Genomic DNA, 20382 nt, shown 5'->3' with positions numbered 1-20382 from the left:
GAATTCTCCTCTGTGACTGGACAGTGGGTCTTTGGCAGGTGGTAGGAGACTGGAAAGGTAAGGCAAGGGAGATTTGTTTTTGTGCAAGGTTGGGAGGATAATTACGGTCAGTGAAGGCTTCAGTGAGACCCTTGATACATCTCGAGAAGGACTGCTCGTCACTGCAGATTTGATGACCACGGGTGGCTAGGCAGTACAGAAGGGACTTCTTGGTATGGAATGGGTGGCAGCTATCAAAGTGTAGGTATTGCTGGTGGTTAGTAGGTTTGATATGGACAGAGGTACTGATGTAGCCTTCTTTGAGATAGAGATCAACATCTAGGAAGGTGGCTTGTTGCATTGAGTAGGCCAGGTGAAGCAAATTGGGGAGAAGTTGTTCAGGTTCTGAAGGAATGTGGACAGGGTGTCCTCACCTTCAATCCAGATAGCAAAAATGTCTTCAATGAATATGAACCAGGTGAGGGATTTAGGATTCTGGGTTTTTAGGAAGCATTCATCTAGATGGCCCATGAAAAGGTTGGCGTAGGATGGCGCCATGGGAGTGCCCATAGCCGTACCCCAGATTTGTTTGTAGGTAATGCCTTCAAAGTAGAAGCAGTTGGGGGTGAGCAGGGCACCATGTGGTCAAAGGACAGGAACTGTGGAGAGTCGATGGAGTAAATGGTTGGTATCTTTTATATAGGTGGGTAGGTTGAAGGTGTTAGTCTATGAGAGCAGAGATTCTTTCAGTTGGGGGCACAGTAACAGGCCACAATGGGGCTTCCTGGATGGTTAGGTTTATGGACTTCAGGAAGCATGTAGAAGGTAGGAGTGCTTGGAGTGGTAGGGGTAAGTAGAGAGATGGACTCGGAGGAGAGGTTCTGGGATGGTTCTAAGGATTTGAGTAGTAATTGGGGAGCCTGCTGGGTTATTGGATTGGGGTCACTGTGGCAAGGTTTGTAGGTGGAAGTACATGACAGCTGGCAGAGTCATTCCACCAGGTAATCATTGCAGTTCAAAACAACAGTGGTGGAGCCTTTGTCCGCAGGTAGGATTATAAGGTCGGGATCAGTTTTTAGATGGTGGGCTGCGGTTCTTTCTGTGGATGTAAGGTCAGTTTGCATGTTGAGGGATTTGGGGAATGATTGTGAGGCAATGTTCGAGGTTAAGAAATTCTGCAAAGTTAACAGGGGGTGGTTTGGGGGCAGTGGGGGTGGATCATGGTTGGATGGAGCAGTGAACTGAGTCAGGAAAGGTTCAATATTGGTCTTTGGTTGAGTCTGATTGGTAGGGTTGGCAGAGAAAACGTGTTTCCACTGCAGGGACTGGGAGAAGGAGATAAGCTCTTTAAGAAGTCCTGCATGATTGAATTTGTGAGTGGGGCAAAAGGTGAGGCCTTTGGAAAGAACTGATATTTCTGTGGGGCCAAGGCTTCTGGAGGAAAAGTTCATGACTGTGTTATGGGTCTGTTTAGGTTCTGGGTTCTGTGTGGTGGTGGGAAGGAGTTTTGGAGGGTGGGGCAAGTGTAGTAAGGCTGCAAGACAGGGTTTGTCAGCTATGAGGGGACGGGGGGAGGTTGTACTCCAAGGCTGGAATAAGAAGTGAGCAGGATGGAGAGCTTTTTGAAGTGGCATTGTGCATGTTGCTCAAGTTCCTGCAGGACAAGAGTTCCAGTGTGTGTTATGTGTTACAGGAATTTGTGATTGCATAACAGGATAATTTTTTGGATGGAGAGAATGTACTGCAAGGAGGTTTGGGCTTGGTTGACATGGTTTTGCAGGACTATGTTGGTGAGGGCTAAGGATTGGCGGAATCTGAACAGGTGGAGGTCGTTGTGGAAGGACAGGTGGCAGTCAGAGATGGCTAATTTGATGGTAAGACCATTAGGGGGGGGGGGGGGGATTCCATGAGCCAAGCAACAATGCATGAACAATAAGTGGGACTGGTATCTGGCTAGGGATAAGGAAACTTTTCTGTATTGACACAGATGGAAAGAACAAGGATCCATGGCGGTGGAAAAATGCGAAAAATTATGTAAATAATATAGAATTAAGTCTGAAAAATTTGCAAAAATACCCCCAGATACATGTGAAAATTCATGAAAAGGATGAAATGGATGCAAAAGGGGGAAACAAAATGAAATCTGAGGGAGTCAACAAGAGCAAAAGGCAAAAATTCACTAAAATTGGCGAGAAGTCACAAGGATCAAAGTAAAGAATAAATAATAATAAAAATATATATTACTTTGGGTGCAGGTCTGAAGGTAGTTAAGATGCAGAACGGGGATGGCAGACAAAACTGGATGGTGGAATTAGTGGGTACTATCTGCATCGAAAGTGAGGACACCCTGTCCACATTCCTCCAGAACCTCAACACCTTCTCCCCCATCTGCATCACATGGTCCTATTCAATCCAACAAGCCACCTTCATAGATATTCACCTACACCTCAAAGATGGCTACATCAGTACCTCCATCCACATCAAATCTACTAACCACCTGCAATACCTCCACTCTGACAGCTGCAACCTGTTCCATACCAAAAAGTCCCTTCTGTACTGCCTTGCCACCCATGGTCGTTGCATCTGCAGTGATGAGCAGTCCCTCTTAAAATATATCAAGGGTCTCACTGAAGCCTTCACTGACCATAAATATCCTCCCAACCTTGTGCAAAAACAAATCTCCCTTGCCTTATCTTTCCAGTCTCCCACCACCTCCCAAAGTCCCACCGTCCGGCCACAGAGAAGCATTCCCCTTGTAACTCAGTACCACCCAGGACTGGAGCAACTGAATTACATTTTCTGCCAGGGTTTCTATTACCTCTCATCATGCCCTGAAATGAGAAATGTCCTGTCCACTATACTTCGTACCCCTTCCACAGGGGTAGTGCGCCGTCTACAGAACCTACACAACATACTCGTCTGTCCATACACAACCTCTGCTCCCAATCACTTACCTCATGGCTCAAACTCCTGTAATAGACCTAGATGCAAGGCCTGTTCCATACATCCTCCCACCACCACCTACTCCAGTTCAATCACTAACATCACCTATCCCATCAAAGGCATGGCTACCTGTGAAACCAGTTGTGTGGTCTACAAGCTAGGCTGCACCACTGTGCTGCATTCTATGTAGGAATGACAATCAACAAGCTGTCTGTTTGTATGAATGGTCATCGACAAACTGTGGCCAAGAAACAAGTGAACTACTATGCTGCTGAACACACTGCCAAACATGATATCCTTCATTTCAATGACTGCTTCACAGCCTGTGCCATATGGATCCTTCCCACCAACACCAGCTTTTCTGAATGGCGCAGGTGGGAACTTTCCCTGCAATACATCCTACATTCCTGTAACCTGGCCTCAACCATCGTTAGTCACTTTCCTCACCCATCCAGCACCTTCCCTGTTCCCCATTCCAGCACTACACAGCCGTCGTTCCACCACCACACCCAGTCTTTTTATTTCCCTCCTTTTCCGCTATCCCCCCTCCCCTTTTTGCCTCTCCTCTCTCTGCCCTCCCTGTAACCTGCAGCACTTCACTGTCTGCTACCCCCACCATACTACCATCCCCTCCCCACTCCAGCCTCCTCCTTATTTATACTGTAAGTATCCCGAAACAATGAGCACCTGATACCAAAGATTGATTTGTAGGTGCCTAGAGCTCAGCAAGGCAAGGAAAAGTTGTAGAAAAATTAGTTATAAGAGGAAAAGATAAGTACTACTTATGACAGTGTGTCAAGACATACACCCTTATACATATCTCTCTCTCACACACTTGAGTGACTGTTATGATTTATGGAAATCAGAGGCACTCATACCAAGGACATACAAATAACTCAACTGTTACATGCACCCAGTCAACACTGCTGTACAACTGATTGCTTTTTAGAATGAGATTTTCACTCTGCAGCGGAGTGTGCGCTGATACGAAACTTCCTGGCAGATTAAAACTGTGTGCCGGACCGAGACTCGAACTTGGGACCTTTGCCTATGAGGGCAATTGCTCTACCAACTGAGCTACCCAAGCACGACTCACACCACATCCTCACAGCTTTACTTCTGCCAGTACCTCATCTCCTACCTTCCAAACTTTACAGAAGCTCTCCTGCCAACCTTGCAGAACTAGCACTCCTGAAAGAAAGGATATTGCGGAGACATGGCTTAGCCACAGCCTCAGGGATGTTTCCAGAATTAGGTCCCGAGTTTGAGTCTCAGTCTGGCACAGTTTTAACCTGTCAGGAAGTTTGATTGCTTTTTGTCAGAAGCAAGACTTCCAGTGCAGTACCTGTGTATTCTGTACTTCACATACATGTGAAGGTTGAGCTGATGTAGACCATTAAGCTGATGTAGTTTTGTAAAAAAATATTTAGCATTTAATGCTTTTACTTCAGCTGTGTTTCAGTATAGTTTGGTTTTGACTGTTTTTAGTGCATTATGGAAGACTAATATAGGATGGAGATCAGTACAGAGTAAAACCCATGCTCACTTTACAAAAGTGATTGTTAGCTGTATTCAAAGATGCTTTCTGTAACAACAGAGTAGGTCAGTAACAGTATTTCACAATATATTTCAACATTTGCTGACATTTTGTTTTGTTATACTGTGCTTGAGTGTACATATTTCTTACATAAAATAAACATGTAAGATCCTCACTTATGTTAATGCAAACTCAGTAACTATGGTTTCAGCAGCTGTTGTGGCCCCAAAAAATTACATTATGCCACTGAAAAAATCTGTAGGTACTTGTGTATTGTGATAGATAAGGAAGTTTCATATACGTACGAAAAGTTGTATTGTACTTACTGAAAAGATGATATGTTAAGTTGCAGACAGGCACAATTAAGAGACACTTCCATATAAGCTTTTGGCCACAGCCTTCGTCAACAAAGAAAGAGAAACACACCATTTATTCACACAAGCGCTCACACTTCACACACACGGGACTGCCAACTCCGGCAGCTTGGGCCAGAATTCAGGGCATTCTGGTCCGAGATGCCGGAGTTGGCGGTCATTTGCGCATGAGTTGTGCTTGCTTGTGTGTTTCTCTATCTTTCTCTGATGAAGGCTGTAGCCAAGGGCTTATGTGTAAGTGTCTTTAATTGTGCCTGTCTGCAACTTAACATTTCATCTTTACAGTAAGTGGCAATCTGTCTTTTCCTACATTGTTGATATTCCAGTGTGGAATTTCCATTGTTTGAAGTATCACATATGAAACATGTGGTAAAATACTTTCCTCTTTGTATGTTATCATTTGCCAGAAACTTGTTTTGATATCAGAAGTTGTATGTGAGATACAATGGATGTTATGAATGGCATTTTATTTGTGCCCGTGTGCAGAAGTGAGTGCACTACATACAATCCACTTCTTTGAGCTTGGGGAATAAAGCAAACTTTAACATAAATTTCATAAGCAGCAATGTATGACTTAACATGGGCCAAACGTAAACTCATAGCATCTTAAAATTTTTCATTGTATTAGAATTTTATGTGGTGGGTTACTTAATTTCATAATGTCACAGTAAGTACGACCATTAACAAAATGCTAGGCAGTTCATACTGAAGCTGGTTAATGAGGCTATGAGTTATGAGCAATCAAATATTTTTACCAAATAGTTTATTTGGAATTGTTTGGGAATGATTTCAGAGCAGCCGGCTTGCATGCATCGCCATTCACGCAGTATAGCAAGTCTGCCACTCTGCCATGTTGCATGTTACCCCATGTGAAAGCTCCAGCTTGCAAGTCCACTATCCCCACTAACTGGTGCCACCTAACAGACTTATGGCAAATCTTATTCCCTGTGAGACAGGCTTTAATAAGGTTTTCTGCTATTTTTTAATTCCAACAGTCTTCTTTACTCGATCCCAAAAGTTGGATGTCTGTGTCAGTACTTCCATTAGGTCAACAATCTTGGTGTACCCAGGTGCCAAGCAGTGTTTCTTGAGTGCCAACTATTTGAGTTGAATCAAATGTGTGTGCTACTGGTATTCAGGGCAGTGTCATTCCACAGCTATGGTCATTTTACCAATCATAGCATACTGCATTGGCAAGGTATGTGGTATAATCATGATTTGTGGAGATCCAGTAACCTTTTACACTTATCAGAAGTCACATAATTTGAACCAATATGTGGAATAGGCATTACATCTGATGCTTCTATTAAATGTGGTTGATGCTGCTTGGTGATGTGGCAGTGTATGGTGTAAAGGCACTCACTTCATGCTTTCTCTGTCTTCTAAATGGTTGTGTTTTGAGAAGAGTACTCCACTATACAGTATGGTGATGGCTGACTGCAAATAGTGTGCCAACTGCTTTCTCCTGCCCAAAACAATCCCAAACGACAATTTGCTGTTCATTTTCACTTCAGCAGTGAGCAGTTTTTGTGATACATTTTTTCAGATGTTGTGAGAAATATTTTAATTTGTCTTTGCTAAGAGACCAAATCTGCTGCACAATAACATCTATTTCAATATATTTTACATGTATGACTGTGTGCGGGAAAGTAATATCTCCAAATTTTTTACGTGAAAACTCTTCATGTCTGGCATCAAATGCATCTCTTCCAATGAGAGATCAGTTTGTTGATGCTGTCACTGTAGAATGTTTGACTTATTTGATGGAACCACAACTCACCTCTGCTTGCACACTTCATCACTATCAAAGTGAAGTCCTCAAAACTGTTCTTTTAAACTTGGAAACAGATGAATATGAGATGGCATCAAGTTGGTACTGTGTGGAGGATGACAGTGAATCCAGGGCACTGAATTGTTGTAGATGTCACAACATTTGTGTGTGGTCTGGCATTGTGATGCTGAAGCAGAGGGTGCTCAATGTGTGAATGAGCTCTTTGAATTGGTGCTTTCAGTTTTCTGAGGATCTTGCAGTACCTTGCAGAGTTTATTGTAGTGCTTCAGTGTCTGTGACCCTTCATGGCAGTATCCCACTGATGATCTCTTTTTGGGACAAAAAGGTAAACCCAGCTTTTATCACCCGCCAGAATCATGTTAAGGAATATCACCATAAACAGCTGTCATTCTTATATGGATTTCAATTGGAGGCATGTTTTAAGCCATAAGTAACTCTATTACTGCACAATGCTTCTCACACATGGACATAATTATGTTACAGACGAGCATGTTACATGCTACAATGCAGTGCCATCTAGTGGCAGAGGGTTGCAACTTGCATCAGCGAAGTGGGAAAAGTTGAGCAAGTAATATGCATCATGCGTAATACCTCAACCGATTTGAGAACAGAATAAAAAATTTTGAGGCATTATTTTTCAGTGGGCCCTCATATATTGCTGCTGAGGCTGTCATTAGATTTTCTTTTTATTATTTTTCATGTGATGCTGCAAAAGCTTTTCTTATTGGGGGCATTTCTGTAGCTTGTGTAACAAGCATTTTATGTTTAACTGTATTCATGTCAGTCATTGTTATAATATATGTTGGCTGTAGTTCTCTTTTTATGCTGAAGATGATGTCACTCCACAAGCAATTTCTGAATGTTTTACCATTTGATGCAGAACATAGGGCATATGCTGGTGATAAGGAACTGTACTCCACCAGTTCTTCTCCCCTTGTTGGCAAATATCAGTTATTAAAATTTCTTCCACCATTGACTCACCCCTCAAGAAACTGTAGGAGGGTATGCAGTTTAATACTGGATATTGGCACAGAGTGTGTTCAGCAGGTCTCTGAGAGCATCAGTTGTAGAAATATGATGTCATTACATGATAGGTCTTCTTAAAGAAAATGTGTAATACCAGCTCAAAACTCTTAAGTTTCCAATTGCTAAGGTTTGTTGAAGTTTTAGCTCATGATTCACTCTTTTTTCATATTTTATTGCAATTGATATCTTTCTTACCGGCAGATCCAGAATGGCACGCCAATATAATCCAGCAAAGGGCACTGCTCCAGGCAAGAGGAGCCCATGCGGCGAAAGTAGCTGCCTCATATACATTGTATACATAGCTCAGTTTGTAAACATTTTTAGCCAAAAGCATTGAGCAACTGGCTAATACAATAGCAGCAATCCACCCTGTGGCCACAAGTACCTGCAGACAAGGTTAAAAAATGCACTGTCATTAAATTCCTTAAATTATAGCTACAATGTTCATTCACAATTATGACTATTCTGGGCTGGAGGTGTGGTGTGACAGCCAGCTAAAAAAACACACACAAGCAGTATACTGTTGCTGAGTAAATTATGGAGTATAGCTATACAGACACCTTTAAAGTCATTTTTCTGATAAGAACTACCTCTCCTGTTAACTCCCATCTACCATGTGCTTGTAACATACATATTGCTCTATTTCCTTTTAGATTCTTCCTTCATCCCCTGTTTATTTACATTCTGGACACTCTCTGCCATCACTTGCCTGTTTCTTAGATATTTTCCTTTTTACACTCTTTTGCAAGTTTACCTCAATCTTGCTCCCTTCCCTGCCCCTTTATATTTTGTTTACATCCGCACCTGCTTATTTCTCTCCTGTTCTTTTTTGTTGTTTGGCATGCATGCATGCACATGATTGCATGCTCTCTCTCTCTCTCTCTCTCTCTCTCTCTCTCTCTCTCTCTCACACACACACACACACACACACACACACACACACAGAAAATGCCTCTATATGGTGATAGCTGGAAGCACAGAGCCAGTGCTGCATTTTGGAAGGTGGACTGGGTTGTGGTGAGGGTTGTACCATGTGGGGTGGGTAGAGAGAGAGAGAGAGAGAGAGAGAGAGAGAGAGAGAGAGAGAGGTGGGAGGCAGGGAGAGGGTTTCAGGGTGGATGGCTGGTAGCACGAAGGGAGATAGTTGGTTTACTGGGTAGGAATGTGGGAGGGAGAGACGGCAGATGCACAGGCTAAGTGTGTGACGCACAGTTGCTGAAGCCAGCATGGAGCAACACACACTGAAGGTGACATGGGGACATGAACTGGGAGAGGATGACAGGATTGAAGAAGGGGAAACTGATGGCTGGAAAGCAAGCCACATGCAGCTCTACACAAATCGGCAAAGGCAGGTGAAAAAAATCCAAGAAGATGACCATATGATACTGAACATTTAGCAGTGAAAGTTGTGTAAATAGATGATAGCATAAGCATATTAGAAGAAAGAGTACCAATGTTACATTTTACAGAAATAATTTATCACGAGAAAGCTTAGTGCAAGGCAGATGTCACCTATTTTGAGTGCTGCCCATTAAAAAGTGCAAAAGCTAATTTCTTAGCAATGTTTCATTTTTCAAGGAAATATGAGAAGTGAGATCATTATTTCATGTCAGAAATGAAATAGCATTAAAAGGGTTGAGTGGAGCTATTGGACTAGACCAAATAAGGTGAAGCCAGTTTCACTGCAAAAGTTATGGCTAGTGCTTTCTGGATTTTTTTTTTCTTATCAATTGCCTTACATAGGGTAAAATAATAACTGGTGAAAGGTACATGGGTCTTCTTTGACAACAGAGAACTGAGGACTTTGTAGTATAAATTGCTGGAATATCCAACCCGTTCACTAAATTTGACACTATTTGACTTTAATTTATTCTGTCACCTAAAGAAACTTTAGTATATGTAAAAAAAATTAACACCTATGAAGATTAATGTCATATTACTTTTTCACTAACTCTCTTTTTAGTCAATTCTTCTTTATATATCTACTCAATATGTAATTACTCCATTTACTTCTTGAGTTGTAATCCAGTGTTTATACACAGAGCTCCAATTGCAGTGGAGAGAGAGAACTGTTTTGCTCCCAACTTAGATTTATTAACTGATTTAAGGGTTACCACACTGGCATATCTTTTAACAATGCTGAAGTTTTTACTATATCTGTCACAATTATTTTAGCACTTGGTCAGCTAAAAATGCATGTACTCTATCTGTTCTACACTAACAGAAATATAAGTTAAAAATTGTGAAAGGTCAGAATATGATCTATAATACACAAAGGCAGGAAACGAATACATTTTTTAAACAGCAGTGCAGATCAAGATAATACATGGTGTCTACACTGAAATTCCCTATTTTGTGAGGCAACTTAAAATTAGTAAATCGTTCTTTGTTTCAGGTCTGAGTTGGCCGTTGGGTGCTGAAGGACTTAAAAATGCTGCCTAAAGTTTTTCAACATCTGGCACACTTGAATTATTGTTCATTGAAGCAGAAATGGCATCAGTTCATGAGAAGGCACAAACTGTGCTTTGGTATGAAGAGTTTAAATCCATTGTTATGGTGCAAAGGCAGTTTTGTGGTGTTTACAGGAAAGCAGCACCAGATGCTAAGCATGGCACAGTCGGTTTGCAAAGGGTCATGTAGGAAGTCAGCTGATCTCTGAAGAGCAAGTTGAGAATATCCACCAAACATTTCAATGAAGTCCACAAAAATCAGTTTGTCAACTTCATGAGAACTTCAGATGCCTTGTGCAATTTTCATAAAGTCCTCAGAAAGTGGCTGTGTCTGCATTCATACAAGATGCAGATACTGCAGGCCATAAAGCCTGATGACAAGCAGCGACGAAATGAATTTGCATATGAAATGCTTAATCGAATCGACCGAAATCCTGAGTTCTTGTCAAGTGTAATGTTTTCTGATGAGGCCACATTCTGCATCTCTGGAACTGTGAACAAGCATAACATTTGAATATGGGGGTTGCACAAGCCACACAGTTCCAGGGAAAAGGCATGAGATAGCCCAAAAGTGAACATTTGGTGTGGTCTCATGTGTGACAAGATAATTGGACCATTCTTCTTTGCTGAAACAACTGTCACAGGAACGACGTACCTAGACATGTTGGAGCTCTTTCCCCCAAAGTTGCAGACTTGCAACCAAACCTTTGATTTCAGCAAGATGGTGTTGCGTCTCGCTGGTCGCTGGATGTTCAGAAAGCTCTAAATGGAACATTTCCAGGGCACTGGATTAGATGAGGTACACTCATGAAATGGGCTACACATTCTCCTGGCATCACACCATTGGATCTTTTTCTATGGGGATACATCAAGAGAGGGCGTTCGCCTCTGCAGTACGGGATATTCAAGATCTTCATAATCGGATTGTGGAAGTCATTGACACCATTCCTTTGGACATGTTGCATCAGACCTGAATGGAAACTGAAAACAGACTCAACATTCTTTATGTCACTGCAGGGGCTCTGTTTTGATTTGTTGTCACCTCAGGGGCTCTATTTTGATTTATTGTCGTAATTTTTTTAAAACTTATTTTCACATACAACCTATTTTTGTGACTAAAATAAAGTTATATCATTTAGTTTTAGTATATGGAACACATTTAAAACAGGGAATTTTGGCGTAGACACCCTGTATAAGTACTAATTTTGGATTATTCTTGTTTTGCTCGAAAATATGGCAATGACAAGGTGATATATTAGCTAGCTGCCCTATCTTCCAACACATGCTGCAAGAGGAATGCACAGATGCATGAAATAATTGAAGCAAACATCTGTTGGTTGTAATCTACTAATTTACTCCCACCTTTGGAATCCTAAGAGATTTTTCCATTTTCTTCATGTAAAAGCCTAACAATACTCCAAAAATGTAGGGTGATGCCCTTGGAAGAGGCAGTCCATACATAATGTTGGCTGTCCTGTAAAGCTGAGATGGCCTGAAAATAAATTAAAGTTATCAATTTATAAAATTTTCATAAGTAATCAAAAATGAATGTAGGCAATGCTACACACAAAATTGTCTACAACAGTTAGTTACAGAAAGTAGATCAACTAATGTAAAATCACAGTCATAACATAATAATATTCACAAGGAAAAGTGAAGCACGAAGGAAATAATATGAGAAAGTGTAGTGAATGTGGCAGATGTATCAGTCAGAATCAAAGAAGGCAAATAATATGAACAGAAAAAAAGGCCAATGGATTTTAACAGCAATGATTGAGATTCTCAAATGTTTAATAATGTGTTAAGGTTTCAGTTGACAGTAATTGGTTAAGAGTAGTAATAGAGAGAGAGAGAGAGAGAGAGAGAGAGAGAGAGAGAGAGAGAGAGAGAGAGAGAGAGAGAAGAAGGACTTAAGATAAGGAGAAGTGTAGAAAAAAAGGTTTCCTAAATGTGAACAGGCCAAGAGGTGATGTGGAAAATGAAAGCAGTAGAGAGTAGAAGAAGAGAAACGAATACTTTTGAATAGCACCTTTTGGAGATCAACATAGAACATGAATGGGGCCATTTATATTATTTAGAATTCTGATGCATACATAAATAAGAAAACTAAACAGTATTTGCAAATGACTCAGTTGATGTGTAAGAGCTATCCACTTCATAAGATAAATGTTGCATATGATGGGAGAAGCGTAGTATTTTATGGAAGAATGGTACAGTTCAACTGTAATGGAGATGATACATACATTACAGGACTTTGATGCATTCCATGGCTTACAGCAGGAATTTCAATTGGTCTGGATCACAGTGTGAGGAGAAACTGTAGTGCCCATATGTCTAGAACTGTGTTTTGGATTGAATGTTCATCTGGAGCACTGTATTTCTACTACAAGAGCATAATAGGATGCAGAGTGAGTGTACACACTGCATTGATACATATTTACACATAAAAGCAGGACATTTTGAAAAATCCAGCAAAACCTGAAGAAATCCTACAAAAATATGTTTTGCACAGAAGCTGAACCCTTGCACCTTGTCTTTTAAGAGAGTGTAATCTACAATATTTTTGGAAAAGCACATACTGCAGATAATGTTCTCCATCTTATGTACATGTGCGCATCTTGTCTCTAGGTGCCCCAATGCTTGTCTTGAATGCACTGTTTCGCAAAAAAAGTGATGTTTCCTAGTTAATTGCAGGGAATTTCATTCACACTGAAAAAATGAAATGACTGTATGCCATTGATAGCTGGAAGTCCCCACCTGGGAAAGTCTGGCCACTGAGTTGCAAGTCTTTTCAGTTGGTGCCATGTTGGGCAACTTGTGCGTCAATGAGGATGATGACAACACACCACCTAGTCCCTGAGCATAGAAAATCTCCGATCTGGCCTGGAATCAAACCTGGGCTCACTGCATGGCAGTCCGATGCACTGACCATTCAGCCAAGGGGGCGGACTTCATTCCTACTGTTTTTAGGGTTGATCAAAGATTGAACAATATACGAGAATGAATTTTTAACCCTACAGCAGAATATGTTCTGTAATAAAATTTACTGACATGTGAAAACTGTGGGTGATATCAAGTCTTAAATCTAGTCCCACTGACTTTCATGAGCAGTATGTTTGTCAAGTGATTCAATTTAGCACTCATCACAGCCTCGGTCAAAGTTTAAGTCCACCAGAACCTCCCAACTAACCTCTGAACTCTTTTGCAGCTTCCATATATGTTACACATGAAAGACAATAGTTTGTTTTAAAGCTGTAATAAAAATAAACATTTTTAGAGCTTCCAGAACTGGCAGTTCTGAATGTAAGTAATTCTAGACACAAAACTATCTACACGCAGGAAGGAGGGATAGGTTGGGGTAGGTTGTAAAGGAAGACTAAGATAAGAGCATATTGTCAAGTCAAGCAAAGAAGGATCAAAAGGAAAAATAATAAATTATATTTTGTTTAAGTTATTAACAGACTTTGCACAAATGAAATAGCTATAAACATTGAAAAATCACAGTTCATCCAGTTTTGTGCTGTTATAAATATCCCATCTCAAATTAGTATAATGTACAACCAAAAATAATGTCAAAATTTTTGGGTGTGTGTAATTCAAAACGTAAAAACTATGTAGTAGACCTGCTGAAATAGTTAGGTTCAGCTAATTTTACTGGAAGAATAACTACCACCTTTAGGGACATAAAAATCTCACATATTTTACAAATATTCCATTCACTGATGTTCTACAGTATGATATACTGGGACATTTCTTCACTTAAGCATAATATCTTCATTGCACAAAAGAATGTACTGTTAACAAGAATTATGTATGGGGTTCATTCATGTACATTTTGCAGGCATTTATCTTTGCCAATGGGAATATTAACTACAACCTCACAGTCCATTTATTCAGTGATGACATTTTTCATCCACAGTCCATTGCAGTTTGGGAGTAACAAGGATGTTCATAAATACAATACTAGAAGCAAAAATTATCTGCACTTCCTTCTACTGATTTTCTGGTGCAGCCAGTAGTGAAATACAAAGCTATAAAACTCTATGACAGTCTGTCCATGGCAATGAAATATCAGACAGAAGTGTTTTCAAACATACATTAAAGTTGTTTCACCTTAGCAAATTCTTTGGTGAGTTCTTTATTAGAAATATGTACTAAATTACAAGCCTGTTAATTGCCAGCATAAGTTTCGTTTTTGTAAATGTGGTCTATGAAACATGAAACTAATCAATTAACTGACATGTTCATCAGAATATTTCACATCAGGATTGTTATTCTGATCAAAAATTGACAGTTTTCATGGTAACCGGAGGAGAATTCCCTGTGTTAAATCTATTATCAACCTCAGTAATGTAAGTGAGACAGTGATACAAACTGTTATGTGCACCCAATTATTACTGTATGACAAAGATGAAGATACAGTGAGGAGAATAATAGAATAAGCTGCTTTATAACAGACAGTTTAATCCTTATTCTTATGAAGCAGTTAGCAGTTCCAAAAAAACCAGATGTGAGTTACAAATGCTGGAATTAGAGACCAATGAGCACATAATGGGTGATGCCCCATTTGTGATGTTCTTAGATGTCCAAATTCATAAGAAATTCAGGTGGTTCTAGCACATGGATAAACTGATCAAAAAGCTCAGTTTTGCCTGGTTTACACTTGGAAATCTCTGTCACTATGATGACCTGCAGGCATTATTGCCTGCATTCTTTCACTAATACTGTCCTATGGTATAATCTGCAGGTACAATGCAGCTAATATCAACAAAGCATTTTTATATAGAAGTTGCAGTAAGAACATTAGGTAAAGTTGATTGCATACTACCTTGCACAGCCTTCTCAGGGACCTTACACTTACATGCCAATACATATGCTTCTATTGCTACTTGTAATTAATAAACAAGAGTGAATGTAAAACAAGCTGTGAATTTCACAACTAATGAGAAGCAAAAAAAAATTTCAAGAAGGCTATACATGCATGTGGAGTCTTTACAGGTTGCTAGAAGAAATCAAACAGGGGAACTGGAAATCCCAAGACATTCAAAACAAAGAAAAGAGTAAAATTTTCTCAGGCTCCCTGCTAAATAAAGCACTTATGCATCTACAACTTTTTTGGTGAGTGTTTCTTGACCATTATCAAGCAGTAAATGATTGCTGTGTAACTGCTGGTCTTGGCCTTATACAGCCACATTCTTGAGCATCATGTCATTGATGCACAGTCCATCACTATATACATACACGTTTTCATCTTGTGTCTGCTGTGCCCACTTTAACTTTGTGATTGCCTGGTTCTGTGCTGTACTCAGCTGCAAGCCACTGTCTTTATTGAAGGTGTTATTATGTATTTTGATTTCTACAGCTTCTTTTATTATGCTATCCCAGAAACCAGTAGCCCCTGTGATGAGGTGTCGACAGATATAATTTTATGTCCATTTTCTAAAGCATGTTCAGGTACCACTGAATTCCCTGGATAACTTTGTCACAAACATCTCTCCTGTTCAATCCAATGCTCTTCTACTTTGTACATGGTTTACCTGGCATAATACTGTCTGCACTCATACAGCATTCTGTAAATGCTGGGAGCTCTGAGATGTGTTTAATCTTTCATAGGCCTTATAAGATGGCACATTTTAGTTGGAGGACTCATGACTGATTTGATATTATAACTCTTTAGGAGCCATCTAACTGCAGCCAGCTAACTACAGCACCTGAAACATTAACTGCAGCAAGATCTATAGTTAGATCACAGTGTTCCATTAAAACTACTGTAGTGTCACCAAGGCCTGCAGCATTCTACAATCAAAAGAGGAGCTTGAGGCCTAGAAAACCTGCTTTACTAAATCAAGATTTTTTATGGTTTCACAACAAAATGGGGAAAACCATGACTTAGGTAAGTCAGTCAGAAATGACACTCAGCAAAAGATCAATTATCTAATGAGCATGTGCAAAAACTCACCCATCTTGAAACCTAGCAACTCACTTCCTCAAAAAGTCAATACTAAATGTGACAAACTGTGTATTTTCCATCAAAATATAAGGGGGCTAAGAAGTAAACTAGAACTGTTGACAATGAATATTAGTGATAGTAATACTATTGATAATGCCGATATCCTTTGTTTTACTGAACACCATGTAAAGGAGGGTATCAATATGCTGAATCTAGATGGCTATCATATTGCCTCTCACTTTTGTAGAAACAGTGTGCAGAAGGGTGGTGTAATTATATATGTAAAAAAGAATATAATGTATAGATCTCTAGATCTCACAGAATACTGTTTTGATCAGCATTTTGAAGCTTGTGGTATAGAAATTAGCACCAAGACCCTGTCACTCATTGTAGACACAGTGTATAGGGCCCCACCAGGGAAGCAATGTATGTTCTTTAAGCAACTCGAATCTCTTCTGTCTCATATATGTTCAAAAAATAAAAATACTGTAGTCTTAGGAGACTTTAACATTAACTTTCTAGGTTATGATAGTAGTAGAGATGACCTGCTGCCTATAATGAACACTTAGTGTTATTATTCTGTCGATGAATTCATTGAGGACAGCTTCACAATCTGAACACAGGGATTGTAATACATTTATTATATTATGTACATGTGTAGCTGTAACTTAGAAATGTAAAATATAATGTAAACTTTTGTATTTCTCTTAAAAAAAGTGAAAAAAGTTTCTTTTGTAAACCTTGACATGTCTCCTGCACATCAAATCAAATGATTTGAAAATTGTATGTAATGAGATGAATAAACCACATATCATAACATAACATAACTTATAACCTCACACTCATGGTAGACTTCTCCATAAGGGTTATGAACTACTGTTCAAATCTTATAGATAATATTTTCATTGATGAGAATAGAAACACCAATGCAACAGTAAAACAAGTCCTAAATGGTCTTTCAGACCTTGATGGCCCATTGCTAACTTCAATGATATATGCCCACACAAGAAGGACAAAGTCTGTAAAAGGTCATTTAGGGTAATTAATAATGAAAATCTCATGATCTTCAACAGTTATCTTCAACTCATTGACTGGAGTCCAATTTATAGAGCACTGAAAGTCAATGACAAATTTAACCTATTTATAAATGAATTTATGTGCCACTTTTAAGCTGTCTTCCCTCTAAGAATGGCAAAGAACAAGTACCAGGGCCATACCAGCAAACAGTGGCTCACAAAAGGAATAAAAACATCATGTAGGACTAAAAGACTGCTTTATGTTTCTCTCAGAAATACTAATGATCCTGAATAAGAGCTCATTATAAAAGGTACTGCAAGATCTTAAATGAAGTTCTGATAAAGGCAAAAAGTATGTTCATCAAATCAGAAATAGATAATTCTGGCAACAAAATGAAAAGCATCTGGGCTATTATTAAAAGAGAAACTGGTAGTTACTCAAATGATGGAGAAAATATTGAAGTTAGACATAATGGGAATATCATTGATAAAGGTGGAGATGTTGCAACAATTTTCAACAAGTATGTTTTTACTGCAGCGGATAAAATAGGGTGTAATGGTTCTATAAATGAGGCTCTGAATCTTTTATAAAGAAGTGGACTTAGTGTAACACCCCAGATTAGCATGTCTCCTGTCACTGTTGAGGAAATTAAGGAGATAATAAGGACCATGAAAACTGAAAAATCAACTGGTATTGATGGTATTTCCATCAAAGTGTTGAAAGACACACACATTTTCATTTGTGAAGTCCTGTGCCACATCTTTAATGAATCAGTGAGACTAGGAATTGTCCATGATAGACTTAAATATGCAGTGGTGAAACCATTGTACAAGAAGGGTGACAGAAACGAAGTAACCAATTATCGTCCTATTTCACTCTTAACTTGTTTCTCCAAGATTCTCAAGAAACTTGTACACAGAAGGATTCTTGAACATCTTAGTAAATACAATATTCTCAATAAAAGTCAATTCGGTTTCCAGAAAAACATCTCAACAGAAGATGCAATATATTCTTTCACCAATGCAATTCTTTAATCAATCAGTAATAAAATGTCTCCAACTGGAATTTTTTGTGACCTTTCTAAGGCGTTCGATTGCGTGAACCATGAGATTTTTCTGAGAAAGGCAGAATTTTATGGGTTACCTGGAGAAGCAGGGTGCCATCTCCAGTTCCTCATTTGACCCTAGTTTAATATCCTATAACATAGGTACAGTAAGACAGATGTTTGAATGTCTACACAAATGGCTGCTGGCCCAGGCTAAATAAAACTTTTTACCCCATGTTCCTAGCTCGAGTAGAAGCAAGCACCAAGACCGCCCCAAAGTGGGATTCTGCACATGGCCTTTTCAGACATATTTGTTACAGCGCCTCTGTTCTGTAATGGCAGGCATATTAATTTCAGGAATGTTTGTTATCTTTAGTCAGCAACATATTTTGTGCCATTTCTCTTAAATGTGTAAGTCATTATTATTTGTTTTCTGCTTTACAAATTTTCATGACTAAAAGATGTAACTGTCCCAGTTAATTGTTAATTCTCTCATCATGTTCTGAAGTTTCACTTAAAGATTCTCTCATGTAGGAGAACCTCCGTAGATGACGAATGACAACAGTAGCTCTCCAAAACTAATTATGTGCACTGTATTAATAATTAACTGTCATTAAACAGATGTGTTAGTATAAGTTAAGATAAAGCTAATTTAATAATAAAAGTGCTGTTACTTTTTTTAAGGAAAAAAAAAACTAATAGCTCCTGCTTCCTCAATTATGCTTACTAACCATTGTGTTTCTACTACTGTTAGCATGTAGCTCAGCCAGTCTTGAACAGTATATTCATGTCACCAACAAAGATTGCAGTTTTCAATGAGCTTTATAAAGTCTTTAAAAGGTTCTTTATGTAGATCAAGAATAAGAACAGGTCAAATGCAGATTCTTGATTGGTATCATATCTGATCTCTCTGAATTAGCTTTATTACTATGGTTTACTCTGTTAACATTACCCTCTGCTTTCTATTATGCAATTCAGACTCCATTCATATAAGAGTGAGTGATTAATACTGTAACACTTGAGTAATGATCCACTCAGTTGTTGGTGTCACAATACAGAGTAGGATGCCAGCAGAATAATTGTTATAGTTTTCAAGTACTTTGTGACAAAATTTTCCTCCTTCCTCTATCAGTTTCTTTCATATTTTTGCTATCCCATATTTTCATCATATTTTATTTCTCATTATTTGTTAACTAAAGTTAATCACACATAACAACTTTTATAACTTTACTCTAATATTCTTATTAGTATCAGGGGTACTTACTTGACACTGTGGAATATGACAATAGATAGGTTATGCTCCAGAGTTTTACTGAACCTCAACCATGTAGATACTGCATTAATAGAGAACAGAACAACTGTTCCAGCTACAGCATTCATATGCAACAAATATAGCATCAATGGTAGAAATAAGGACAGTTGCATATCAATTGCCAGGTGATGAGTATGTGGCCCACACTGTAATATAAAGGGGTTAGTAGCATTTACCTACACAATTACAACTTCTTTATGAATAAAAGTGAAGGAAAACAGTTTAATGCTTGCAGTCCACTTTCTACATGTTCTTACATTGATTAAACTGAGGTGAATTCTTGAATTAAGACACCGTAATAGTAACTATATGCATAAGATGACACTAATGCAAATATGTTCTCAAGCCATCATTTAGTTATTTATCACAAAGGGATTTATTTAACTTGTCTGTTTATATGATGGTGTTCACTATTATAACCTACTGTAACAATGATAGCACTGAGATGGAAGGTTTACAAGGTTGGTGAAACTTCAAAGTGGTAAGAGCAACATTTCAAAGCCAAAAGTAATGCAACATGTGAACTTTGGTGACAAGTTATAATCTTGTGGTAAACAGACACAGCTATATACCTTTCAAGGCCAATTCTTAAGCTGTTAGTATGGTCAGACTTTCCACTATATCATTTATTCTCCAGAGAACTGATCCTGTAGCATTATCAGAGAGCAGGAGAGGGGTTTGGAAGGTGTGGATGGTAGATAGTTGAAGTTAACACTTATTAATCAGTCTGTAAAGCACGCTCAGGTAGTGAAATAAGTAGTGCATTGGAGACAAAAGGAATGAAACAATGGAAAAATCCAGGATGGAATGTAACAATGAGAAGGAAAGTTGCCATTCATCATATAGCGGAGATGCTGAGTCGCAGATAGGCACCAGAAAAAGACTTTCACACTTACAGCTTTCGGCCAATGGCCTTCGTCAGCAATAGACACACATATGCAAACACACACACACTCA

The 20382-nt window shown here is 39.0% G+C and overlaps 1 protein-coding gene across 1 annotated transcript in view; it reads right to left on the bottom strand.

Annotated features, from left to right (window-relative positions):
• Positions 1-20382, bottom strand: part of LOC126199031 (nose resistant to fluoxetine protein 6-like) — a 323399-nt gene that overhangs the window by 12162 nt on the left and 290855 nt on the right. Inside the window, exons 10-12 of the mRNA XM_049935732.1 lie at positions 19378-19571; positions 11464-11593; positions 7847-8036 (exon numbers count right to left, since the gene is read on the bottom strand). Coding sequence (XP_049791689.1) covers positions 7847-8036; positions 11464-11593; positions 19378-19571 — 514 coding nt within the window. The remainder of the gene's footprint in view (positions 1-7846; positions 8037-11463; positions 11594-19377; positions 19572-20382) is intronic.

This window comes from Schistocerca nitens, chromosome 8 (assembly GCF_023898315.1).
Source record: "Schistocerca nitens isolate TAMUIC-IGC-003100 chromosome 8, iqSchNite1.1, whole genome shotgun sequence".
In the NCBI taxonomy this organism is placed as follows: Eukaryota; Metazoa; Arthropoda; class Insecta; order Orthoptera; family Acrididae; genus Schistocerca; species Schistocerca nitens.
The sequence above is the reverse complement of the archived record's forward strand: the minus strand, read 5'-3'. Positions and strand labels throughout refer to the sequence as shown.